Source organism: Oikopleura dioica, chromosome XSR (assembly GCF_907165135.1).
Source record: "Oikopleura dioica chromosome XSR, OKI2018_I68_1.0, whole genome shotgun sequence".
Taxonomy (NCBI): domain Eukaryota; kingdom Metazoa; phylum Chordata; class Appendicularia; order Copelata; family Oikopleuridae; genus Oikopleura; species Oikopleura dioica.
Window position 1 is genome coordinate 8,377,809 of NC_137294.1, and position 23,995 is coordinate 8,401,803.

The following is a 23,995-nucleotide window of genomic DNA, read 5'->3' on the forward strand; positions in this document are numbered from 1 at the left end:
TCTGACTTAATTAAAGCAGACGCTCCCTATTTTTCGTCTGATATTTCACCACCGACGCAGGCCAGGAAGTCTATGGACAATTGAGTTGGCGAACAATACGAACTCATTCAAAGTTGCCGTTCTGAAAAACGCTTGAGCAATTGTGATCGCAAAGATGTGGTATATCTGTGCATCGACCGTCAATTTATTTATGAAAAGGTCACTGCCTCTTGAGAGTTTAAAACAAACTCAGTCATTTCAAGTAATGACAATTTCTTCATCGGAGAAAAATTACGCGATCGCAGGGAAGACGTGCTTGATCGGAGGAGATAAAGGGATTTTGCGGTGAGGACTTGAACGAAGCAGTATCAATATTTTCTCGAGTCCGTAGCCTCCCGGTTAATCGCATTTGGGCTAACCAAGAAATCAGCTCCGCGGTGTCGCCAAGATGCGAGAAGATTTTTTAAAGAAAAAAACTAACTAAACAGTGAAAATTTACACGCAACTAATTTATTGATTAATGTATTTTGAATTATTGAAAAGTGAGATCAAGCTGCGCCTTCCAACCTTGATCTCTTTTTATCCTTAGCTTAAAATCTTGAGTCCGCCTCTCGAAATCTGATTATTCCTTGATATGAAAATAATTCTACGTTTTATAAATGAGATTTTTCAGTATTTAGGGTTAGGGTTGAACGTTTGTATTTATATGTTTTCTTTTGTGACAGATTGCTAATTCTCAGACCTCAGAGTTCAAGAAATTATCAATTTTACTTGACAGATCTTTGTTTTCTCAACTGTCTAACTAGTACTAGGAGCAGGTGAGTTTGTACTGTGCCGGTCTAAACATTCTGTGTCGACGTCCTTGTCACTCGTAAACCATGTAGCTCATGGAATTGTCGACATGAAGAGGTACCTTTCACGGATACACTGCCAAATATTTGGTTTTGAGATTTGCCATTTTCAACAGCCGATCATAACCAACTTCGTTAGTTGCTGCTAGAGAACATATTGAAGCAATGTGGTTTTTCACCACATTGTTTCTTGGTCTGTCTGCTTCAGGAAATGATAAAATCGAGATAATAGAGACACATACAGTATGTGACATATTAGATTTTGAATGTCCCGGCTTGAATAATAATCTTGCACCTCGATAATAACATTTAATAAGCGCCTAAGACCGATTCTATTGCGAATTTCAAGGATGAAGATCACTGGACCCGCGATAAAGCATCGTCAGCTTCACTCGACGAGTCCGTCTTACTTGGAGCGACTACTTCCGCTTTCCAAATTGAGGGAGCTCATCAAAGTGATGGCAAAGTCATGTCAATCATCGATACGTACATGCAAACTCTAGTGGAAAACGATGAGTTCTTTTATCCTCTCGATGCAGCTGATTCTTATAACAATGTGGAAAGAGATATTCAGAATCTTAAAGACATCGGTGCGAAGTCGTACTCATTCTCTATTGCTTCTACCCGTATTTTGGCAGACATCAATGGGGAAGCTAATCTTAAAGGACTTGAATACTATCGGGGTATTCTAGCGGATCTTAAGTCCAATGGAATTCTTCCAGTAGTTACGCTTATGGATGGAGATTACCCACAAGCAATCGAAGATAAAGGAAGAGTGAGCGATTAATAGAGATTCTTTTCTTTATAATTTCGATGAGATTGATAATCTTCATTCTTAAAAGGTGGAGTACGGGATCCTGTTTTTGTTGAGTACTTTGCTCAGTACTCGAAAATTATCTTCGACAATTTCGCGAACGACGCGGATATCAGCTGGGTGACGATCAACAATCCTCAAGACTTCTGCACGCTTGGTTTTACTGCACAAGCCGCACCAAATGCCACAGATATTGTCAGGAACTGTCTCGCTAACATTCTTATCGTACTAAGTACAAATATATTTTTGGTAAATTTAGGGCGACCCGGTGCACAGCGGACCCTACACTTGCGGCCACTTTATGCTTCTTGCTCACGCAAAGGCAGTTGAGCAGTTTCGAAACGGAAACTTTCAGGGCAAAATTGGAATCAACCTTCTTGCACCATGGGGTGAACCAAGGAAGGCTTCGCAACTTTTTAGAATTTAGTTAATCCAAGCACTCGCTTATCTTTTTCTTGTACGCAGAAGTTCAAGATATTCATTCGAGTATATTTTTGAAGCCAAGTAAACAGATCGTGGGAAGACGCGGAGCATGTTGATGCAGCTGTAAGATTCTTGGACTTTCGACTTGGCTGGATGGCTGAACCCATATTCGGTTCTGGAGATTACCCGGAGAATATGAAAATGTTGGTTGCAAAAAATAACCCTCCGGGAACTTTGCCTGAGTTCTCGGAAGAAGAGAAAGCTTTATTGCAAGGCTCAGCGGACTTCCTTGGACTTGATTACTATGGCGCATATGTGGTCCACAACAATACAGCGTTGGTCGAGCGTGAATGTGCTTTCTTGTGCGACTCAGAAGTGCTCGTCATAGAAGACTGGAGGAGTAGATTTGACGAAGATGGAAGTCCAATTGTGTATTATGGTCTGAAGCGTGTTCTCAAGTATATCAAAGATACATTCAACAATCCTGAGATCTTCATAAACGAACTTGGTGCCAGCTTCACTGCTGACTACAATGATGTTCAACGAATAAATTTTCTGCAAGGGCATCTTAGTCAAATTCAACGAGCAAGAAGCGAATTCAGCGCACGGGTAACTCGCATCCATTTTTTCTCGCTTATGGACGGCCTGGAATATGAAAATGGTTTTTTACAGACTTATGGGCTTTTTAAAACAAACTACCTTGCAAGTGATAAGAGAACAAGCATTCGTCGAACAGGAGAGTGGATTCGTGACTGGGATCGAAGTTTTCCTCAAGATGAGCGTCCGTCAGATTCTGTGAAGCTTGAGAATCTTTTCTTTGGCTCTGCAACTTCCGCCTTCCAGCACGAGTCAATCCTTGTCGCCGATAGAGCTTGGACTGTGTGGGACTTGATGGGCATTCGTGGGCCGCAGAATTCAGCGAATATTTTAGATCACATGGAAGACGATGCTAAATTAATGAAGAAAATGAAAATGACCCATTACTTTTTTACAATTTCTTGGGCGCGAGTTTTCCGTAATGGATTCAACGAAACTGCAATGGCCGATCAGGAGATTCTCGATTTGTACAGAAAGTACATTGAAGTATTAAAAGCGAATGATATTATTCCTATCGTTGGTCTTTACAATTGGGATCTTCCACGAGACGTCGTCTCAGAATTCGAGGGCTGGACTACTGATGAAGGAGTCGCTTCTTTTGTAAGATACGGAAAAGCAGTTGTAGATGAATACGGAGATCTGGTTGACTACTGGGTTACTCTTAATCAGCCACAGCGAGAATTAATGATGTCTTATGAACTTGGTTTAACACCACCAATGCGCCCGATTGGTGCCCCGGGTGTTCAAGCTTACAAAGTCGCGAAAAATATGCTCCTTGGACATGCGGATATTTACAACTATTTCAAAAGCCGAAATTACCCAGGAAAAATGGGGATTTCTCTCTCTGGCGATTTTCATATACCATTCAGCAAAACCGAAGACGACATCGCATCTGCCAAACTCGCGAATGAGTTTTTCATTGACTGGCTTCTTCACCCGCTTATTGATGGAAAATGGCCAGAATCAATGTCTGAAAATATACATCCTATTACCATTGGAGATGGACCCTCTATCAAACGGCTTCCAGCTATCACGATTCAAGAACAAAACAAACTCCGCGGCTCTTTTGATTTCCTGGGGGTCGAGCACGGAAACTACCGAATGACAGCTGCTGGAGAGCCGAAAACAGACATCAATGAGATTTCATATGCCGCGGATCGAAACGTTCAAGAAGTTCTCCCATGGAATTCGCAACAAACTTCAAATCTTCTTCAACGAGTTTCATATTCGAGTGAAACTGTTTATGACGTATTGAAATACATATCAAACCAGACCTCAAAACCTATCATCTTGATGTCAGGTATTGCCGGAGAGTCTGCAGCTATTGATGCTCTAGAAAAACGAAGAGGGGGAATAGTAGACACTGCTCGCACAACTGACGAGATGATGATTCAATTTACAGAGGCTACAATTACCCAGCTAAGCAGAGCAAAACAAGAAGGCGTAAATGTTATTGGGTACATTCACTGGAATTTTGTTGACGGATACCAGTGGATAACTCAAAATGGAGAAGCTTGGGGACTTGTTGGACTTGACTGGAGCAACGCTTCTCGCGAAAGAATAGTGAAGCCTTTCGGAAACTGGTTCACCGAGTTTATTTCTAACTCTCTGAGTTCTAGGAGACCGGAACGCGACTATCTTTCTACGGTTGGCAAAATCGACTACTGGGAAAGGAACCAGGCTCATAATGATAATATTTACGATCAATATTGAACGATTTCAAGCATTTCCTGATGTTTTACGCTGTTAGTTGAAGGGCATTATCATTACTAACACAAAGTTGGTGATAAATGCTAGTATTTTATATATTAGTAGGATGTTTTTCGCATGAAATGCGTCCAGAAAGAGAATTCTTGTTAGATATCCAAAAGCAAGACTACTGGCATCGGTAATTGATATTATCATTTTTTTATTTAAAACGTCATCAATAAGCCTATCTTAGAGATCAAATTTATGTCGGAAAATTACCAAGTTCCTTTGGATTCGGTTCTGCAACTGCTTCTTACCAAGTAGAAGGAGCTTGGGATGAAGACGGCAAAGGAATGAATATTTGGGATTGGTGGGTGCGTTACCCAATAACTCTTCCTGACGGCAATGAAGCCGAAAGATGTCGAGTAATGAATTGTGATACTGGTGACATTGCTTGCGACAGTTACCACAACATAGGGTTAGGGTCGCTTTCAAGAAGTTTTTATTTACAGACAGTATAAACAATTAAAGGGATTAAGAGAACTTCTCCACGCACTCGCTGGTCGAGCTCTGAAAAGGGCGCGCGAGAGTAGCGAGATCGATCAGCTGGGGCACACGCAAGTAACGATGTAGGAGACAATATTAAAGCTAAGTAGCCCATCATGAGCAAAAAATGTCGGCCAAGGAATATCTACAAGGTCAATGAGGAATATTCCTGGAAGTAGTTCGTGTTGCAGAGCATCAAATTTGGACCATATTATCATGGTGTATGGACCATACGATATGGTCCATACCATACAGTAAGGTTAGGCAGTTCGGGTCAAGATGATTTTCAGATAAATTGAAAGTTTAGACTCAGTCTTGGTGGGTGGGAATATTAAGGGCTTGTCTGGTTTCTCTTATATTTTGGTTTCGATTTTTCGCCCTCTTTGGATTTTTCATCTCTTTGGATACGTTCACCGTCTCCAATCATCATGTTCTTATGGAAAGTTTTAGTCTCTCAGATCAGCTGGAAAAGGATAAAAGGTAATAAGAGATTAGATGGATGATTAAAAAAGACTTTTCAAACGGAAGAGAAGATCACAAGACAGCTGGATTAAAATTTGATTACAATAGGATGAACTTTGTCACCCGCTGGGGGCAAGCGAATCCCTCTTACCCCCATTATACCTACCGGGTGTGCCCATCTCCTACCGCGTTACTCGCGTGTGCCTCAGCTGCTCCACCCTCGCGCCTCTCGCGCGCCCTTTTAGAATTCCCTCTAGCGAGTGCGTGGAGAAGTTCTTTTTTCCCAATTAAAGAAGCATGTATAAAAATGAGCTGGATAGATAAACTTATCTGTCAAAAAATAGTCTTTCAAATTTCAATTTGACCCTAACCCTAATATTGCTCGAGATGTCCAAATGGCTAAAGACCTCAACTTAGGATATTACAGATTCTCCATCAACTGGGCTCGATTATTCCCTGATGGCTATGTTAACCACGAACCTTTAGACGGCGGAGTAAACTATTATAACAACCTTATCGATGCTCTTCTTGCTGAAGGCATCCAGCCTATGGTAACCTTGTTCCATTGGGACTTGCCACTCAAGCTTCAAGAAGACTTCGATGGATTTGACTCTCCAAATATTCAACAAATTTTTGCTGACTATGCAGAAGTGTGCTTTATATTATTCGGCGACCGAGTAAAGCATTGGTTCACTTTCAATGAGCCACATAGCTACTGCTGGCAAGGACATGACACAGGAATGTTCCCTCCTGGAATGGGTGATATTACTGGTCGCAACTACTATAAATGCGCACACAATATGATTTTGTCTCATGCCTATGCATACAAAAGATATCAAGACAATTACTCGTCTCAAGGAGGTCTAATTTCAATCACAATTGACGCATTCTGGGCTGAGCCTGCTGATAAATGGTCCGATGCTGACATTGATGCTGCCCAACGTTACCTTGTGCATACTATTGCTCATTATGTAGAACCTTGTAGGAATATTTAAAAATAGTAAAAATTTATTTATTTTTTAAGTTTACAATGGAGATTACCCTCCAGAAATGATAGAGCGAATTCAAAGAATTTCCTTGGCTGAAGGACTTGAAGAATCTCGACTCCCATCTTTTACTGAAGAGGAGAAATCTGTACTGGAGGGCTCTATTGATTTCTACTCCCTACAGATGTATACTAGTCGAGAAGTTAGCGCCGTACCAGAAGACTCGCAAGCGTATTTAGATCTTAAGACAAAAGTGGAGAAATTTATTGAAGAAAATAAGGGTACAGAAAGAAAGGATCTTGCAGATCTCATTCAGGAATTGGCGTATTGGTTCCGTCCAGGATGGTATGGTGATATTGGCGCTTGGACAGCAGTCGACTTAGAATGGGAATCTGCGGAGTCTTCCTGGCTTCAGCATACTCCTTGGGGCCTGAGACGAATGCTTAATTGGGTTCACCTACGATTCCCTAACTCGGGTGGCATCTGGATAACTGAAAACGGATGGTCAGACACTGCAGACAAAACTGATCCACAACGATTTATGAATATATATCAGAGCTTCAACGAAATTTTAAAAGCTATCGAGGTTGACGGAGTAGAAGTCCATGGAACGTGTATTTGGAGCTTGATGGACAACTTTGAATGGACAGCTGGTTACAACGATAGCTTCGGCATGTATCATGTTGAATTCGGAGAAGAAAATCCAGAAACTTGGGCGAAAACTTCTGTACCAAGAGTCGCTAACCTGATTGCAGACCCTAGCTTTGAAGATCCAATGCAAATTCTCGAGGATACTTTCACTTTTGGATATTTCCCTGCCGATTTTGTTTGGGGAGGTTATTCAAATGCCTACGAAACAGAAAAGAGAGGACAATCAGAGCAAACTGGAGAGACACTTTGGGATGTTCATCAAGTTCATTTAATAGAGAGTAGTGAAATCGAGCTCACGAATCAGTGGACGCCGCCAACTCTCGCAGCAGATACTTTAAATCACATCCGAGAAGATATACAAACCATCAAGGATCTTAAGTTAAAGTCCTACACATTTTCTGTCTCTTGGAGTCGTCTCTTCCCTAATGATGACACCACATTGTCTACTTTTCAACTTGATAAATACGTTGAGCTCGCAGAAGGTCTCAAAAATGCAGGAATAGAACCAATTATTGCTCTCTACAATTGGGATATGCCTCAACGTTTCTTTGAAAATGGTGGAAATGGATGGGATGGAGATGTTGTTGGTCGCATTCTACCGGCTTTCCGAGATTATACAGACGCAGTTGTGAAGGAATGGTTTCTCATATCAATTTAAAGCACTTAGTTCAACGATTATTATGTTCCAAGATATAAAAGCAGAGTGAGAAATTTTGAAAAGGCCACGCGTCATGTCGTCAAGAAGTTTATTCCCTTCCAGAATGTTGGACGGGAAGTATTTGACGGATACACCGATGTCAATTATCCCCCAAAGAGTGCAACATCTGAGAACTCTGCTCTTAGAGTATTTAGTGTAATTAGCAATATCTACCTCGGTCACATTGTTGCTCACACTCAGGTCAGTCTTGAACGAAATCGAGCATATTTTGATTTCTATTACAAATAGATAAAACGAAACTGCGGAGACTGTGAAATTGGATTTGCTTTTGATCCTCACTCTTTTGTTATTCCAGCCGATGAAAACGACGCACTAGACGTAGCTGCCTCTCGACGATATAATGATTTTGTTTCTGGTTCTCTTCTTCTTCCGATGACTGAAGGAAAATGGCCGGAATCCGTTACAGCTACCTTTCCGGATTTAAACCCTCCTTCCACAGTGAATGACCCCGGTCTCTTTGATTTCATTACTGTCAGCTATGAAACTACCGGACTCGCGACTTTCGCTGATGAAGTCTACTTAAAAGAAGGTGATGTTTCTACTTTGTCGTCACATGGAAATTTTTGGGATGCAGTTGGAGTAAAAGTATGTTATTTCGCATTAGAGCTCAAACCTCACATAGGGATTTTTTAAGAGATACAACGACTTCATAAGCTATCAATCAGCAAAGAAAGAACAAAGATACAATCCAAAAGGCTTCCATGAATTCATCAACGCCTTCCTCCCAGAGAATCTTGGCAGTCAAAAATTCTCATTGAATATTGAATGGAGCAGTACTTCGGATTATCCAACTAAACTAACAGGAGACTCTGTCATCCCTGAAGTCAATGAAGGATGGGGAATCGGCCGGTCTAAATATGTGAACGATGAGCATCAAATGTATTACTTCAGTACAACCATAAACCAGGTTCTTTATGCGGTCAAAACTGGCGTCTCAGTGACTGGTCTTTCTTTTAATGTTTTTGATAAATGGAATTTCGGTTCAATGACACATACTGCCGACGGACTCGTTCGTGTGGACATGTCCAGCTCGAATCGTGAGCGAACAGTAAAAGACTCTGGTTGGTATCTTGCCGATTTGATAGAAGTCAATGGGTATGAAGAGCGAAAACAGAATTGTTTCTACAAAGCAGAGCGGGATGATTTTTCGGGAGGAAGCTTTCCGGACGATTTCGAATGGTCTCTCGCAACAGCATCTTATCAAATTGAGGGAGGCTGGGATGAGGATGGCAAGGGCTTGAACACTTGGGATGTGTTTTCGCACTGGCGCAAGAACGATTCACTTGTCTCCGAAATTGAAATTGTTCCTGAGTGCAGAATCGATAACTGTGACAATGGTTCGTCTTAAAATTTATAAAGCTAGCATCTATTTTGAATGTTTAGTATTCTTACAAATAGACTATTTGAAATAGTCAAAGTATAATTTCAGGTGATATCGCATGTGACTCTTATCATAAGTGGAGGGAAGACGTCCAAATGATAAAAGATTTGGGAGTCACGCTCTATCGATTCTCACTCTCCTGGACACGAATTATTCCAACAGGCTATGTAGAGGATGGTATCAACCAAGCTGGAATAGATTACTATAATAATCTTATCAACGAACTTATTGCAAACGGAATCGAGCCTGTCGTCACACTTTATCACTGGGATCTGCCTCAACAGTTGCATGACGACTTCCGCGGTTGGCTGGATTATGAATCGGGCAAAATGGTAAAAGCGTTCGTTGACTTCTCCGATGTTGCCTTCAATGCCTTTGGCGATCGAGTCAAGCGATGGATTACTCTTAACGAACCCGCAGTTCAGGCTCGAGAAGCCTATGGAACTGGAGAGATGGGTATGTGGAAACACCTAAAACATGAGGCTTATTTCATGACTGATGATCAATAAAACTAGCGAACTATGATCTGCGATAAATCATCGTATAATAATCCGTTTTTCTAGCACCTGGATGGGTTGGACAACCTTACTGGTGTGGTCACACAATGTTACTCGCTCATGCAGAATCTTACCATCTGTACGACCAGAAATATCGCCAACAACAAGGAGGAATTATTGGTATCACTCTCAGCTCTGGATTCGCGGAAGGCCAACAACCTTGGGATCCTGAATATTGGCGATCAGCAATGTACGCAGTCGACTTTGATTTGGGTTGGTTTGCGGAGCCTATTTTTGGATCAGGTAAAGGAAAAAGGCATGACCAGATATTAAAAAATTATAGGCGACTATCCGCAAAGAGTGAAAGACAAAAACGGAAACATTACTCTAAGCGATATTATCCGTGATCTCGACGTTGATATCAAAGAATTGCCAAATTTCCCAGGAGATAATCTTGAGGCTCTCCAAGATTTCGTGCAAGAGTTTCTTGACACGTTTCTTCCTTCGTTTACAGAAGCACAAAAAGCAAGAATTCGCGGGTCATCAGATTTCTTTGGGTTAAATCACTATACGTCTAGTCTTTCTAAACCAAGTGATGGCTATCCAGGTCATGGAGGTGGTCATTGTTCTAACTGGCCAGACACAGGATCTGACTGGCTTCGACCAAATCCATGGGGATATCGAAAGCTTCTTCGCTACATTAAGCAAGGGTTCCTACGCATTTATAAAGAAACATGCACTTTCATTCATTTTTTTTAATAAGATAAAGATATATAATAAGATAAAATAAGAATTCATTATACATTCTATGCTTTAAAATATATCGAACTCTGATTCAAGCGAAAATGGAACAATCCACTTATTTATGTCACAGAAAATGGTGTCTCTGATCAAGAAGGGCCTGAAATAAATCTCGATGACAAGGCAAGAACAGACTTTTATCAAAATTACATTGGTCAAATGTTGCGCGCAATCAACGAAGACGATGTCAATGTTCGTATGTACACAGCGTGGTCATTGATGGATAACTTTGAGTGGGCAAGAGGATTCTCCGAACGCTTTGGATTACACTGGGTCGACTACACGGACCCAGAACGTCCTCGTTACAGGAAAGACTCTTCTTACTGCATTGAACATATCGCGCGAACGAACTCTGTGCCGGGTTCAAATACGACGGAGTATGAAACCTGTGGGAAGAACTTGAAGGAGGGAGGAGTATCGACGGAAAATGACAACGATGTGAGTTATTTTCGCACATCCAAAAACGATAATATCAATAAGGATGACGGTCTCGGCGTTGGTGGAATCGTGGGTATCGCTGTCGGTTGCTTCCTGTTTGGCTCACTTCTGAGCTTCCTTCTCACCCGATTTTGCTGCCGTGATAAAGTCTCGTCTGCATAATTTTCTTATTATTGGCCCTGTCTAACTTGTACAATAAAGGAATACAAACTGTATTCGTAATATAAGAATCTGTCAATTGTTCACATGAACTCAAATTGCGTGATAATAGGATGCTTTCCGGCGTTGAAGTTTAATTTTCGAAGCAAATAAAAGCGATCTCCCGAGCTTCTGTTTATTTCTTTGTTAATATTCGTTAAGTGGTTAAATATTTGGCTTGATATGCGACGGTTCTCCCGCAAAGTTATGTAAGCTTTCAAGGCTTCTGTCTTGGAGACAATGGCCGCCCGGTCATTACGTGATTTCTCCTAGTCCCCCGAAGCTAGGCCATGGTCCATGGACTAGTTACAAGAGGAGAGTTCCAATCTGAAAAGGGAAATGGAGTTGCAAGAGTGTATGAAAATCGATCGAGGAAACACCTTCACTGCTTTATAAAACTCCATCAATATCATTGAATCTAAAAACATCAGCTGTAAATAGTAATTGAAAAGATGAAGTTAATAAAAAAAAACTCATCTCGTTTTTGATGACCTTGATCATTTTAAATGAACGTTAATATTCATCCTAGTTATGACAGCTAATTTCTTGATGTAGCGCGGCAGTTGAAAGGACTTTCCCAGCTCAAGCGATGTCCTCCCTATGAAGGATAAAAGATCTTCATAAGACCAATCTCGGCGACGTTATTCGCAGAAAGAAAGAATGACATTTGAATCTGAATAAAACTTGTGACTGATTTATGAGCCTGTCATTTTCATGAAGAAGTTTGCTTTCCAGACGCCCCAATGAAACTGACAGACGAAAACAACTCGGTGTGAGTGTGTCGCATGACTAAATCGCTTTTCAATCGTATTTTCGAGATTTAACAAATACACTCTGCTGCTGTTGTTCACGAGACGCACATTCTGTGACCCTTGTAAGAATCTTACCAGCTTTGTGAAACTCAGCCTTTCTCTGGTGTCTGTCCTTTGCGTACGAAAATATTTGTTTTTGTTTATGCGATAACCTGTCTCCTGACAGGCTATATCAATACTCTTCCGTCGATACTGATAAATTATCAGTGATAATCTTATCTTTTGAATATCTCACCAGGAAGATATTCGAGACAAACATACCGTCAAAATAAATAGGTTAATTAAAAACAAAACGGGTTTGTCTCCAGAAAAATATTCTCCTATCTACGGCCACTGATTTATCATCATTATTTCAGTTTAATATTCGCGCTGAGCATACTGAATGTCTCATTGGCAGTATTACTAGTGCATAAAGAACAACTGCCTGGTAAAGCATTTTGCGTATGTCTATTTCACTCTTCCGGAGTCATTATTCCCGAAGAACATCTTTACTACGCTAGTTGTATCGATCCGTGTGTTCGTGCCGTCAATGTCGAATGAATGACCAAGAAAATGAAGCGCTGATAGTGAGTATTGAGGCGAAGTTATTGATTAGCCTTGGGGAGGCGTTCTTGTCCAGCTCTACTACTTCCAGTGATCGATAAAAATGTCGAGCAGGCACGTATCGCGGAGTACTACCTGTAGTGGAGGATCTCATTCAGTGAGAAAGGGGCAATGATGGAGATTGAGCGCTCCGAAAATAAGTTGCTCTTAGGTTTCCGCAAATTGGAGATGCGATGATTGTACGCACTTGAGCACTGTGAGTAGATGGCCGCTAATTACGGCGCGAGAACTTCCCGGAAGTATGGTCTTATCATGTTACTCCCTCTGCCCCTGGGGGCTGCTCATGCTCGCCGTTGCAAGCATTGACAGCAGTGATGCGACTGGCGCAGAATGGAGAAATCTTCTATTGTTGTGAAAACATAAAATCACCAATTTTGCCTGCCCATCGGGCACCTTCCTTCGCGGAAGTTGGTGATGGCTGTCCGTGAAATATGGCCCCCGCGCGTTCAGTTTTCGTTTCTGGAGGGGCCGAGTGCGGTAGAGTAGTGTGTGTGTGTGAGTTGAGTGCTGCGCGCGCCCGCCACGATATGAGCAGCGCCCCAACTCGCTATGTTTTCGAGTTTTTGAAAAGGCAGCAATATAATCATTTGGCATAAGCCCTGGGCCTTAGCGATAACAACGAGTGTCGCTACATCACAACAGTTTTTCCTATTCTTTTCCTCGAAGAACAACGGAGCAAGAGAGATTATCCACGAAAACTCTCATTCCTTCTACACACCCGGACAACTGCGAAAATTTCCTTGTTTTTTTCTAAGTAAGCAGGTTTCTCCCGCTTTGCAAATCTGGCCCTGGCGGAATTAGGACGCACTCGGGGAGGAACCCCAATCGACCCTCCTCATTGGCGAAGGAGAGAAAGCTCAAGAAGCAATTTTCCGCGAAAAAGAAAAACATTTCTCGAACACGACGAAATTGTTATTGTGTTCCTGGAGGAAACAAAACTGGCGGAAATTGGAAAACACTCTCTCAGGAGCAGAAAAAGCGAACGCAAGAAAGTCAAAACTGGCGAATCCGACGATGACCGCGATTGTGTAAGTACTCCTGTGATTTCTGTTCGCGCATTTACGAATTTAAAAATGCCCCCTGTCCTAAAGAAGCGCTATTTTGATGTTTTCAAGTAGCGATGCGGGGGAAAACGTAGTAAAACGAGAAATTTATTGTTACGCGCAGGTTTTTTTGCGTCCAGTGGCACAGTCCCGCACACTTTTCCCGCTCGGGTACTATTCTTTATTTATTGAAGGATTTTTTCGAAATGAATAGCCTGTGTGGTCAGGAGATTTACGACTTTGGACGCGTAATTCCTGAATGGAACGCGCCACTTACAGTTGATCTGGAATGTAAACAAAATTTCGAACCAGTTCTAGAATGCGCAACCCGTAGATGATAATGGGCCACCCCTAAGGGCGGCCCTGATCTCTCTTCAAGCAATTTCCACGAAGGGAACGAATTATGAGAGGCTTTGACAAGTGTTCAGGTTCAAGAGCATTCTTCAAAGTGTTACTTAGGTGATATATTAGGGCGAGGGTCAATCAGTCACGTATACTTCGTTCGTTTAACACGTTTCTACTGACTTTTCCCTGTAATTTAGAGCCAGGAGCGGCTATAACAAGTTCTATTGTTTCATATTACTAAGAATCATCGAAATACCGCAGTTGTGGAATTCCAATCAGCTTATATACAGATGGGCGCAGTTTTCCAGCGCACACAGATCAGAGTTCCGGAAGCGCGGATAAAATGTCTTTCGGACTAAAACTTTATTTTCACTAAAATAGCTTTGGGAAATAATGCTTCTCTCCTCGACCTGTAGTTTTTTTTATTGTCAAGACCAAATTTCGCGAATATCTTCCAAATTCTCTACGAATGACATTGACCGTTGGGAGTTTCTTTGGAGGATAGACAGTATTTACTTAGATTACGCTTCTCGCAAGTGCAAACAGTCGCGAGGCTTGTGACAGAAGCAGATTATTTGTATTTTATGTAACTTTTAGAGGCGATGAGAAACCAACAAAGACGGGTTCTGTCAAGAAGTATCGACCATCAAGACCGACCAAAAAGAAGTGAGTTCGGTAGACTCGATCTCAGCTTTAAATTAATTTGCTTGCTTCAGAATCTCCCCCAATGGTGACCATCTCTTTGTCCTGCAAATTGAGAAGACTTCTGTGCAGAAAAGCAGCAACAGATCCTTCCGCTCGTTGCTGAACTCTCTTCGCAGCTCTGAGAAGTCTTCAGCGAAGTCAAGCTACGATTTCATCGAAGTCGACGAAACGAGCTTAAAGGCGTACAAAAAGAAACGAGGCGACAAGGAGAAATTGTGCCAGGAATTCGACCTAAAGCAGTGCCTCGCGTTCAAGTGAGTTTCCGACAATACTATTCTCTATCGTTTTGATTCGCTTTCATATTAGTGTTTTAGTTCCTACAATCTCATTCACGACAACTCGTCCATGCTACCGGATTTCGCATTCCGTGGTCGCTCGTGGCAACTCACTCTCTACGCGAAGGACGGAACATTCTGGCAGATCACATGCGACGGTGACAGCATCAGAGACATGGAGTCAGAGATCCGCAATCGAATACATCGAATTAAGAAGGCGAAACTCGGCATTTCGGATGAGCTGTTCGATATTGCATTCACTGGCACTGTTGAAGACGTAGAGATCCTTGATGAATACGAAAAAGATCCTGAACTCTCGCGCAACATTCTCGGTCTCAAGCAGTTTATGTTCAAGGCGAGTGGCAGCAGCTACAAAATCGTGATCCGCGATCTTCTCGAGTCCGGAATCGCTCCAACCCTCGAGGAGCCTTTCCTCATCACCAAGAATCATGTCTACTCGCGGGGCTACGACAAGACTCAGATTTCTTTCAAGCTTCTTTCGAATTCTTTGTTGGGGAGTGCTTCTTTTATGGTAAGAATCTCATATGCGATATGAGCTAATATGAATTAAGGTGACTTGTACTTCGCCAAACATCATCGACCACGTGATTCGACCATTCCTGGAGAAAGAAAACCGTGGCATCACAACATCTTTCTCAGGCTCAGTGATGACTTCGCGTGGCTCGCGACTGAACCCTGAGCATGAGCGCGCGTTGCGGGCGCGAGAATACCATCGAACTCACGCTGGAAGCTTGCCTCAATACATCGAACTCAAGCAGCAGCGAGAACGTGCCGTCGCCAACTCTCTTGAGGCATCTGCCAAGTCAATGTCCTCCCCAGAAGCTATCAGCCTCAACGATTCCGGCGTTCCTCAGTCCACTTAAGACTAAAGTCAACGATTCCAGCTATACTCTAGCAAAGGGAGCGCTTTCCAAACCAACAACATGTCTTTCGCAGATTCTTATATCCCGGCGTTAACCCATGTATATAGTTGACTACTTTTTTTCCTATCAATCTTGAGCTCAAAAAGATGTTCTCAAAATGTTGAGCTTGACCTTTCCATCCAGTTTCCATGAAAATCCTATTACTCTTATAACATAAGAGCGCCATACTACGCTAATTCAGGGAATATGATTGTTTTTTGACAATCATATATCCAAAGATGCAAAAAAAAACTAAAAATGTACTATTTTTCCTATCTAGCCCATTTTCGTAGAAATTCGGTGCTCCTCTATTCGCTATATCTCCTCCAACCGGTGTTGGGTTATTCTTTTTTTCATTTGATGGCTTTTGTAAGTTTCTTCTACAAAGTCAATCAAGACAAACAATGTGAAACGCCGAAATTCAACCTTTCTTGATTAATAGCTCCCTCTTCCCGAGTTAGTTATTAGTAACTATTTCAGTCTCTATATCATATTTTCGTTTAAGTTTTCTGGTTCCCCAAGAAGATGCTTTCTATCTTCGCCCGTTCATATTGTTCAAATTTAAGTATGACAACCATATATATTTATACAGAATTCTGGTATATTAATCAAATTCAAAAACGTATAATCTCTGCCAAGCACTCACTAATGCAGTAATACGAGAGATAGTTCACTAGAGTAATATTTGCGGATGCATTTTGATTTGAAATTCTAAGGCTTGTTTCTGTTCTACCGCACTAAAGCTATACAAATTAGCTCCTATTTCGGCCCGATCAAAGTAAAAAAATTCGTGCTATTTTATTTCGATTAGACAAATTGGTTTGCCTCGAGCAGACCCGATTCTACCATGATTCTGTCATGAATGAGGTAGTTCATCAAATTCAAGTGACCTCTGTACACTCATTTTCCTTAAATTTCCCACAATTCAAAACTCCCTTATTCTGACTTATGTTTCTACATTTCATTTCGAATTCTATTCCGGCACAAGTTTCCTGACCAGTGCAACCTGCTTGAATTATTCTAAGCATTCGTTGCTACTTCCGATTGTATGATACATTTCGTATCCCTTCTCTGCAATCTCTTATTATAATAAATAGTGACTATTGATTCAAACCAGGAACCGGAAGTGCCTAAAATGAAAGTAGGCGCTTCTGAAGATGAATTTGCGTTTCATTTATTAAGAATATTTGAATTTATAGGAAAGAAGCTTGACAGGGCAGAAATTGAAAAATAAATAAAGATTGGACGGTCACAACTACTACTTAATAACGATTGTAGCTTCCTATGAAATTGCGAAGATATCGGACATTCGAGCTTGGTTCTCTGAAACAGTCTCAATCAGAAGATAAAGAAAGTTAGATCGAACCTGTATTTTCCCCAAGCACCAAGTGGAACTACAATCGCCGTGCAGTTATCAGTACTGCCCATGTGCAACGCGGTTTCGACTAAATGCCTAGCAGACTCGATAGCTTGGTCACGTGAAAGCACCTAAATATTTCGATTCCAAATAGATTGAATTGAGAGAAAGTGGAAATAGACCTGGGAGACAATCTCATTGACGCTAAGTGGCCCTGAGACTCCATCAGATAGCAGGACAAGGAACGCGTCGCAGTTGTGATTGACAGTTGTTATTCTAGCATAATCAGGGTCGCCTATCGGGAGTTCCTCATACGAACACGGCTAAATATTTAAAATATGCTGAGTAGAGCCACGGGTACCTCAGCTGTTATCCCATACTTCTTTAATTGAATATCTCCAATTGCTCTGGTCATGTTTATGCTGCCGTGTTCAGGGACATGGACTCGGTACTCGCCATCGGACTCGGTGACTTCTGCTCCGGCCGCTGTTATCCTGATGACGTTTATTATTAAACCATATATTCAGGAATGTAAGCCACCTTTCAAATTCTGTTTCTCTTAGAGGATTGTTTCTCATCTCCAGTGAATGGTCGAAAGTAAGTCTTTTCGGCACTCCGTTTCTACACAAGATCGCCCTAGAGTCACCTACCCACGCCCAAGTCATCACATACCCATCCTCGATGACAACAGCAGTGCAAGTTGAGCCGCTTTTCGCCGGATCACGTTCCATGCGCTGTTTCTGTTCAGAGTGGCCCCGCATGCTTTTATCCTCGTAAAAATCCTCGGGAGTGTTCGAGTGGGCAATCGCTAGCTCGCTAAATGCTTGATCGACATCTGTAATTGTCTTCTTCAGGGCAGCGGGCATCTTTAATTTTCGTTTCAAATTGCGCTGAAGGAACCGCGTGAAATTATCCCGAGCGTAAGTTGCGCACAGATCATTTCCATGGCCATCGAAAACGGCTACCTACAAAATGAAGAACAAAGGGTTGGCGATCTTTTCCTTTACTAGAACCGTATTTTCGCTCATTTTCTCAATGAGAAAGCGATCTTCCTGTTTTCTTCTTCTGCCCTTGAGTGATTCAACGCCAATGTCTTCGATAGGAATTTTAGGAATCAGAACACCATGACGCACACTCTCATCTAAATTTATCTCTGCTATGTGTTGAGAGACTGATCCTTTCTAGGTTTGGATAGTTTTGTCGACACAATTCCTGTGTACTTGGAGTCCCAGTAGCCTAACCTATCGTAGTAAGAGCTCTTCTTGCCGATTTCATCCTCTCTCTCAATTCCTAAATTTAAAGATTCCGTAAATTCAAAAGTCAATTACGGAGAAGGCGCAGGTACTGAGTTAATGGTAAATAACGAGTTTTAGTAAGTGCGGTGATTGTGATAACCTCTAAAGCAATGAACAAAGCTGTCTCCTAAAAACACCAGAACGTAACAGGCGAGAATGATACACCTTCTTACCACGTGAGAAGCGCTTCTCGACTTTCTTAGGGCGTCTCGAAGCCGACTGAATTTGCCACGACGAAGAGGCGGACAGAAGCCTTTGAATGGGATCAAACACGACAAAAAATGACTACCACTAACAAAATGCCAGTACCAGCAAGATTTCTGATTTGAATCTGGAAATTCACCACCCACAACCTAAGAGACTTCTGCGAGCGTATCATCGTGCAATTTGTTTATCTAAATAACGGAATCTTACTGTCTCTGATTGCTCATTTCATTTTGCAGGAAATATGAAACATTTGAGTTTTCGCTTTGAAAGAAAAGCTGAAAACTCGAGTCTTTTTTGAGGGAACGAAATTGAACTTTTATTGAAGTGCGTCTTACATATTTTCTGAGATTACATGGGTGCTGAGGTAATGTGAGTATAAGTAATCTCTTGACAAGTTGGTAAGTGATTGTTGTGTTGGAATTTCTAGCAGTGAGCTATTTGTAGAAGGAGTCGCTCGAAGTTTCGGTTAGAGAGGGCATTGAACGTGCAGGGTTTAGTTGCCTCCGCGAGTTTATTTCTGATTTTTAGTAATTCTAACGAGTTAGTAATCGAACGTTATGTTATTGAAATAAACTCTACCCAGTGAGATGTGGTCGGGGACTAAGATCTCGGCAGAAATCTGTGCGTGGACTAAAATCGGATAAGGCACATCAAGCGTATTGAAGCGTTTTTGCGGATGAACACTACGCTAATTATGCTTTCTATCCGTTTCTATTAAGCCATTTATGATTAAGTAGCTCTTTGGCGGAAGGCCGCGTGTCACAGTCTTTTTGAAGAGTCAGTATAATGAAATCTTGGGCGTCCATGTCGACTTCGTCCCAGTAAGGCGATGGGAATTCAAAACTTCCATTCAAAATGATATGAAACAATTCTTGCTCATTTCCACTGTCGGAAAGAAACGGGCTGAATCCACAAAGCATAATATAGGTGATGACACCCAGTGCCCAAACGTCAACGCCTTCATCGTAACCTAATAGTTGAATTAAATTTACTGTTTTGCACCTAAGGCCGTACCTCTACCAGTTATCATTTCCGGTGCAGCATAAGTGGGGGTGCCACACAGCTGCACAAGCTTTTCATATTGACTTTTCACAGTAGCAAGGCCAAAATCGCAGAGTTTCAGTCGCTTGCTGCCATCGGAGTAATAATGCACCAGCAAGTTCTCGGGCTTGATGTCTCTGTGAACTATTCGGAAGCTATGGAGGTAATGAAGAGCGTTCGCCAAATTGTACGTAAATTGACATGCTTGGTATTGACAATAGATTTCTGAAAGATTTCCAAGTAAGTATGACTTCTCCAATCATCTGAGTTACCTGACTGAGTGATGAAGTCGTACAGATCGCCGCCAGTGATGAGCTCGAGTATCAGGTAAATGTGATGTTTAGTTTGATGATCTTCCAACAGTTTGACGACGTTAGGATGACAGATGCGTTTCATAATTTTGATCTCTTGCTCAGCTATTCTCCTGTTTTGAATTTCGATCACTTTAATAGCCACTTCTTCGTGATTTCGTTTGTTCACTGCACGGCGGACCTCCGCGAAATGACCGTCACCAAGTTTTTCGCCCATTAAAAACTGTGTCCGTATGCTCTTCGGCCACTTAAAGTAGATGTAATTAATTCATTCAATTAAAATCTTAATACTTACCATAAAGGAGCCATATTCTGAATTATTGCGGGTGAGAGAGCCAGTATTGAATTCACACAGGCTTGATTTACGCTGGACTCGACTCTTCTGGTTGCTAGAATGACGATTTGGTAACGCTTTGATTTCGTCTTTGTGAAGCTTCAGATCTCGTGGAAGAATTTTGGTTCTCATTGATGGGCAAGCTATGAAGGTGTACGCTGTATCGAAAAGGTCTTCGAGCTTCGAAACTGACAGCCCAGTAGGGACAGCTACAAGCTTTCGAACAGCAAAATCAACTGCTTCGGAGATTTTGTCCTTTACATCTTCGAGCGAGTGAGCAGTTTTTTTATTCAAAACGAAACGGCACACTTTTCGTGGCCGATTGCCATGCGATAGAATGAATATGATTCTAGGTCTGACGAATTCTGACGCGCCCAAACGAGAGTTTGGTGACTTTGTGGAGTATGACATGGATTTGAACAAAGCCCGTGCTCTGGGATTCGTTTGTCGTGTACATGAAGAGAATATTTGAAGATAATCGCAGTTCTAGGAAATAGATTAAAGCTTTGCTGAAGTCGGATGGACTACTTTGAAGGGCTCTTTTCCGGCAGCGACAAATGAGCCGCCTTGACAAATCTCGTTGAGCGACAAGATCTCTTCCCCGTTAAGATTGTAAATGGCGCGAACTCCTGAAGGAAGCGAAGATGAAGCAAGCTGAGAAGTTAGCTCGTTGTACAGGTTTCCTATGTTCCCATATCGCTCCAGCGAGACAGGAAGCTGATACCCGCCATAATGAGTATCTCCGTTTCGATAGAACCTAAGTCGGAAATTATAGGAAAGGAAAATGATTTGTACCTGCATCTGTTAGCTCTTCTCGATGCCGATCGACTCAGACATCGACTTAGCGCGCCGGAGCTCGGAGATGCCTCCGGCGTGCAGGAACCTTTACTCATGAATTTTACCGGCTTCGTATCTAAATACATTAATAACAGTTCTATTAAGAAGTTCATTATTTTCAGAATTAATGAATAGGTAAGTACGCACGAGAAAAGATTTTAAAGTTGAAGCAGAAGGACAGAATCAGGAAATTATTATATCTCTCATTGCCAGGGTCCTAGGTGAAGAAGATAAATAGTTGATTGAAAAAGTCTCATTAATTAATCTCAGTTTTGATTTTTATTATAAGTAATGGCAACAAAGGCTCCTTCTGTATTCGGTGGATAAAAATTATGACTCCCAGGCTGGCTGACGAAGCTACTAAGAAATAAGAGTGAATTGGAGGTGATTCAATTTTACCATCGTTTCCAATTACCGTAATCCGAAAAGAATAAAATTGCCTTATTCATGAATTATTGAAAACTATTCAGTATTGAGTCTGGAACAGGGAGTTTATCTTTCTCTAGGCATAATTTGTGAAGAAAACAAATAGGGACAAAGAGCGTTTTTATAGCTCGCGCCCGTTGAGTCAGAATGAACGGTGGGGACTGGGGAAAGAGTCGAAGCCAGAAGGAAGCCCTTGGGCAGCGATCCGATCAACGAAAGCAAAATTCAAAGAATCATAGTAATTTTAAATATTGTAGGGAGTCAAGGGCGATCTTGCTAAGAAAAGAGATTTATTTTCCAGCTTCAAGAGATAATACAGGAAGTATTTTAGAAACGTCACAACCCCTCATTTGAATAACACTTTTAGCAGTTCCATGACCAGTTTCTATGGCATTTTCCAGTGCAAAAAGTGAAGAGTCATCACCCGAATTAAGAAGTTCAAATATGAAGCCACCACAAAAAGCATCTCCAGCTCCAGTCGTATCGATGACCCTGTCTTTGTGGACCTTGAAACAGTTAAGCTTTGGTCGATTTTGTGAGACAGACCTTGTTGACAGGGAATTCATGAACACTTCCTTCGAATAACATCAGCGTTGGAGCGGAGCCAGAAGTTACGAGGAAAGTCCTTCTTTGTTCACCAAGGTATGACAGTGCATCCATTTTATGAAGAATATCGTGTACTGATTCGTAGTCCCATTCCATTGCTTGAGCAAAAGCTTCATATTCGACAGTGTTTCCAAATACAAAGGAAGTGTATTGCATTAAGCACACGAGCTCATCACGGAATTTGTGAACTAGAGACTCTGCCGCGAGATTGAATCCGTAGTGCTGACCGTTTTTGGCAGCATGAGTTGCCATTTTAAAAGCACATTCGATGCCATCAGGTGATAAGAAAAACCAAGACGCTTGAAATATGAATGATGCTTTCTTCCATCTGTCTTCTAATTTCTCCAAGTCAGTGGTAGAAAAATGATTCGCCATCACGACCGGGCCAAGAAGTGATCGTTTACCACCCTCAGTGACGAGAGCAACTGTGTTCCCAGTGGGCACTTTACTCTTAAACTCCCTTAGCGCTCCGAAATCCTCTAAAGCCTGTAAACCTGCACACGATGGAAGGAAATTCCGTTCGACGTAAGCATTTCATGAATTTTGTCGCCAACACCATCCATGCCAGTTACACCAGCGAAATCGACACTGACGCATGATCGTCTACCAGCTAGTTTCGATATAACTCGAGAGGTGTTCAAAGCGCATCCTCCAGGAACGCGGAGAGTATTTGTGTGTGATGAGACTTCCTTGAACAATGGCTCATGTTCTTCCTCGGCCATGATTTGATCGTCAAGATTGAGATTCTGTACTCAAAGAGTATATCAACGATTTTTAAACTCAGGTACCCATTTCTTGACGTAACTGGTGTCGGTTTCCAGGATCAAGTCCATCAAAACATTTCCAAGAGAAAAGTAAGACATTCTAAATGCAATGAATCAAAAACTAGATGAGCGACTTCGGTTGTTTGAGCGAAGAAATTGGAACATCAGACGGAAATTTCAAAAGTCTATAATATGTGTTTGATGCGGCTTCAGGCCTCTTCGCATTTCTTTCGCATGCTGGTAATGGTCTCAGCCCAGTTCTCTGATTTTATTATTGCCGATCCTGCAACAATCGAGTTGGCTCCTGCCTTGTAGCATAAGTCAATATTTCCAATACCAACTCCTCCATCGACTTGAACATCACCTGGAAAGAATAAATTACTCTAAAATCATTATTTTTTCCTCAACGTACATTCTGGATATTGTTCCCGAATCGCGCTCACTTTCGACATCATATCACCCATAAACTTTTGTCCGCCGAATCCCGGCTCCACGGTCATTACAAGTGCGTTGGTGACAGGAATCTGATTCTTCTGGCACTTCTGCATCACTTCAAGAAGCGGCGCAACGGGAGTTTTGGGCTTAATCGCCACTCCAGCGAGCATTCCTTCCCTTCCGATCTCTTGAACAATATCCACAGCTTCGTCGACACTTATTGTTATTATTATGTTCGAGACCCTTTATTATGAGCAATTACCCCTCGACTGCTTCCAAATGGAACGTAAAAGCTGATGCTCCTGCTTTTTTGTAATCCTTGATCCACATTCTCGGTTTCGACACCATGAGATGAACATCAAGATAGGCGTCTGGGCCGAGCTCCTTTCTTAAGCTCTCTACAACGGGATGACCAAACGTCAAGTTGGGCACGAAATGTCCATCCATCACGTCCAAATGCATGATGTCAGCGCCGGCAGCAAAAAGCTTCTTGCACTCGGAGCTCAAATTGGCGAGGTCCGCATTCAAAATCGAGGGCGCGATCTTCAATTCTGGCATTCTTAAAAATCCAATTCACAAAATTTGATGAACATGAGTTTATTAATTACAATAACTCGAATAAGAAAGGAAACAAGATAGGAACAT

General features: G+C 41.8%; 6 protein-coding genes across 9 annotated transcripts; 2 read left to right on the top strand and 4 right to left on the bottom strand.

Annotated features, from left to right (window-relative positions):
* Positions 1-995: 995 nt before the first annotated feature.
* LOC145709146 (lactase/phlorizin hydrolase-like) lies at positions 996-11,048 on the top strand. Its single transcript, XM_081786828.1, has 17 exons — positions 996-1,023; positions 1,148-1,609; positions 1,673-1,869; positions 1,904-2,070; positions 2,145-4,344; positions 4,525-4,552; positions 4,597-4,831; positions 4,893-4,974; positions 5,706-6,342; positions 6,386-7,637; positions 7,698-7,896; positions 7,945-8,301; positions 8,351-9,053; positions 9,146-9,553; positions 9,661-9,897; positions 9,938-10,303; positions 10,439-11,048. Exons 1-17 carry the CDS (start codon positions 996-998, stop codon positions 10,993-10,995), a joined length of 8,115 nt encoding a protein of 2,704 aa, XP_081642954.1. The 3' UTR covers positions 10,996-11,048.
* Positions 11,049-12,792: 1,744 nt separating this feature from the next.
* LOC145707326 (uncharacterized) lies at positions 12,793-15,934 on the top strand. The gene is made up of 5 exons (XM_081784842.1): positions 12,793-13,474; positions 14,432-14,500; positions 14,551-14,793; positions 14,854-15,346; positions 15,387-15,934. The coding sequence occupies exons 1-5, from the start codon at positions 13,461-13,463 to the stop codon at positions 15,696-15,698; spliced, it is 1,131 nt and encodes a 376-aa protein (XP_081640968.1). The 5' UTR covers positions 12,793-13,460; the 3' UTR covers positions 15,699-15,934.
* Positions 15,935-16,895: 961 nt separating this feature from the next.
* Positions 16,896-18,780, bottom strand: LOC145707371 (protein phosphatase Mn(2+)-dependent 1K-like). Of its 4 annotated transcripts, none has more exons than XM_081784892.1 (10): positions 18,743-18,780; positions 18,563-18,642; positions 18,490-18,516; positions 18,307-18,384; positions 18,102-18,247; positions 17,635-18,059; positions 17,456-17,588; positions 17,277-17,417; positions 17,104-17,225; positions 16,896-17,060 (listed from the first exon to the last, which is right to left on the bottom strand). In XM_081784892.1, exons 1-10 carry the CDS (start codon positions 18,766-18,768, stop codon positions 17,000-17,002), a joined length of 1,239 nt encoding a protein of 412 aa, XP_081641018.1. In that variant the 5' UTR covers positions 18,769-18,780; the 3' UTR covers positions 16,896-16,999. The 4 variants fall into 4 exon arrangements, with proteins under 4 accessions (XP_081641018.1, XP_081641016.1, XP_081641019.1 ...); XM_081784890.1 differs by having other exon boundaries at positions 18,686-18,780; XM_081784893.1 differs by lacking the exon at positions 18,490-18,516.
* Positions 18,781-18,870: 90 nt separating this feature from the next.
* On the bottom strand, positions 18,871-21,191 carry LOC145710537 (serine/threonine-protein kinase DCLK2-like). Its single transcript, XM_081788306.1, has 8 exons — positions 21,078-21,191; positions 20,811-21,039; positions 20,244-20,768; positions 19,910-20,195; positions 19,611-19,862; positions 19,308-19,566; positions 19,176-19,226; positions 18,871-19,097 (listed from the first exon to the last, which is right to left on the bottom strand). Exons 1-8 carry the CDS (start codon positions 21,173-21,175, stop codon positions 19,031-19,033), a joined length of 1,767 nt encoding a protein of 588 aa, XP_081644432.1. The 5' UTR covers positions 21,176-21,191; the 3' UTR covers positions 18,871-19,030.
* A 37-nt stretch (positions 21,192-21,228) lies between these two features.
* LOC145707152 (uncharacterized) lies at positions 21,229-23,036 on the bottom strand. Its single transcript, XM_081784642.1, has 4 exons — positions 22,940-23,036; positions 22,646-22,897; positions 22,092-22,601; positions 21,229-22,051 (listed from the first exon to the last, which is right to left on the bottom strand). The coding sequence occupies exons 1-4, from the start codon at positions 23,012-23,014 to the stop codon at positions 21,836-21,838; spliced, it is 1,053 nt and encodes a 350-aa protein (XP_081640768.1). The 5' UTR covers positions 23,015-23,036; the 3' UTR covers positions 21,229-21,835.
* Positions 23,037-23,041: 5 nt separating this feature from the next.
* On the bottom strand, positions 23,042-23,945 carry LOC145707154 (ribulose-phosphate 3-epimerase-like). Its single transcript, XM_081784644.1, has 3 exons — positions 23,613-23,945; positions 23,328-23,566; positions 23,042-23,279 (listed from the first exon to the last, which is right to left on the bottom strand). The coding sequence occupies exons 1-3, from the start codon at positions 23,906-23,908 to the stop codon at positions 23,125-23,127; spliced, it is 690 nt and encodes a 229-aa protein (XP_081640770.1). The 5' UTR covers positions 23,909-23,945; the 3' UTR covers positions 23,042-23,124.
* Positions 23,946-23,995: the final 50 nt, after the last annotated feature.

Coding starts and splice junctions, on each gene's coding strand:
- LOC145707326 (XM_081784842.1), top strand. Junction 14,501..14,550: donor TCAAGACCGACCAAAAAGAA/GTGAGTTCGGTA, acceptor TGCTTGCTTCAG/AATCTCCCCCAATGGTGACC. Junction 15,347..15,386: donor TGGGGAGTGCTTCTTTTATG/GTAAGAATCTCA, acceptor ATATGAATTAAG/GTGACTTGTACTTCGCCAAA.
- LOC145710537 (XM_081788306.1), bottom strand. CDS start 21,175: ATGAGTAAAGGTTCCTGCACGCCGGAGGCATCTCCGAGCTCCGGCGCG. Junction 19,227..19,307: donor AATCATAAATGGCTTAATAG/AAACGGATAGAA, acceptor ATCCGATTTTAG/TCCACGCACAGATTTCTGCC. Junction 19,098..19,175: donor CCCCGACCACATCTCACTGG/GTAGAGTTTATT, acceptor AAACTCGCGGAG/GCAACTAAACCCTGCACGTT.
- LOC145709146 (XM_081786828.1), top strand. CDS start 996: ATGTGGTTTTTCACCACATTGTTTCTTG. Junction 4,345..4,524: donor ACTACTGGGAAAGGAACCAG/GCTCATAATGAT, acceptor AATTCTTGTTAG/ATATCCAAAAGCAAGACTAC. Junction 9,054..9,145: donor AATCGATAACTGTGACAATG/GTTCGTCTTAAA, acceptor GTATAATTTCAG/GTGATATCGCATGTGACTCT.
- LOC145707154 (XM_081784644.1), bottom strand. CDS start 23,908: ATGCCAGAATTGAAGATCGCGCCCTCGATTTTGAATGCGGACCTCGCC. Junction 23,567..23,612: donor CATTTGGAAGCAGTCGAGGG/GTAATTGCTCAT, acceptor AATAACAATAAG/TGTCGACGAAGCTGTGGATA. Junction 23,280..23,327: donor TCGGGAACAATATCCAGAAT/GTACGTTGAGGA, acceptor TATTCTTTCCAG/GTGATGTTCAAGTCGATGGA.
- LOC145707371 (XM_081784890.1), bottom strand. CDS start 18,768: ATGATACGCTCGCAGAAGTCTCTTAGGTTGTGGGTGGTGAATTTCCAG. Junction 18,643..18,685: donor CTTGCTGGTACTGGCATTTT/GTTAGTGGTAGT, acceptor TCCCATTCAAAG/GCTTCTGTCCGCCTCTTCGT. Junction 18,385..18,489: donor CTTTGTTCATTGCTTTAGAG/GTTATCACAATC, acceptor CTTTAAATTTAG/GAATTGAGAGAGAGGATGAA.
- LOC145707152 (XM_081784642.1), bottom strand. CDS start 23,014: ATGTCTTACTTTTCTCTTGGAAATGTTTTGATGGACTTGATCCTGGAA. Junction 22,898..22,939: donor CCAGTTACGTCAAGAAATGG/GTACCTGAGTTT, acceptor CTTTGAGTACAG/AATCTCAATCTTGACGATCA. Junction 22,052..22,091: donor ATGAATTCCCTGTCAACAAG/GTCTGTCTCACA, acceptor AACTGTTTCAAG/GTCCACAAAGACAGGGTCAT.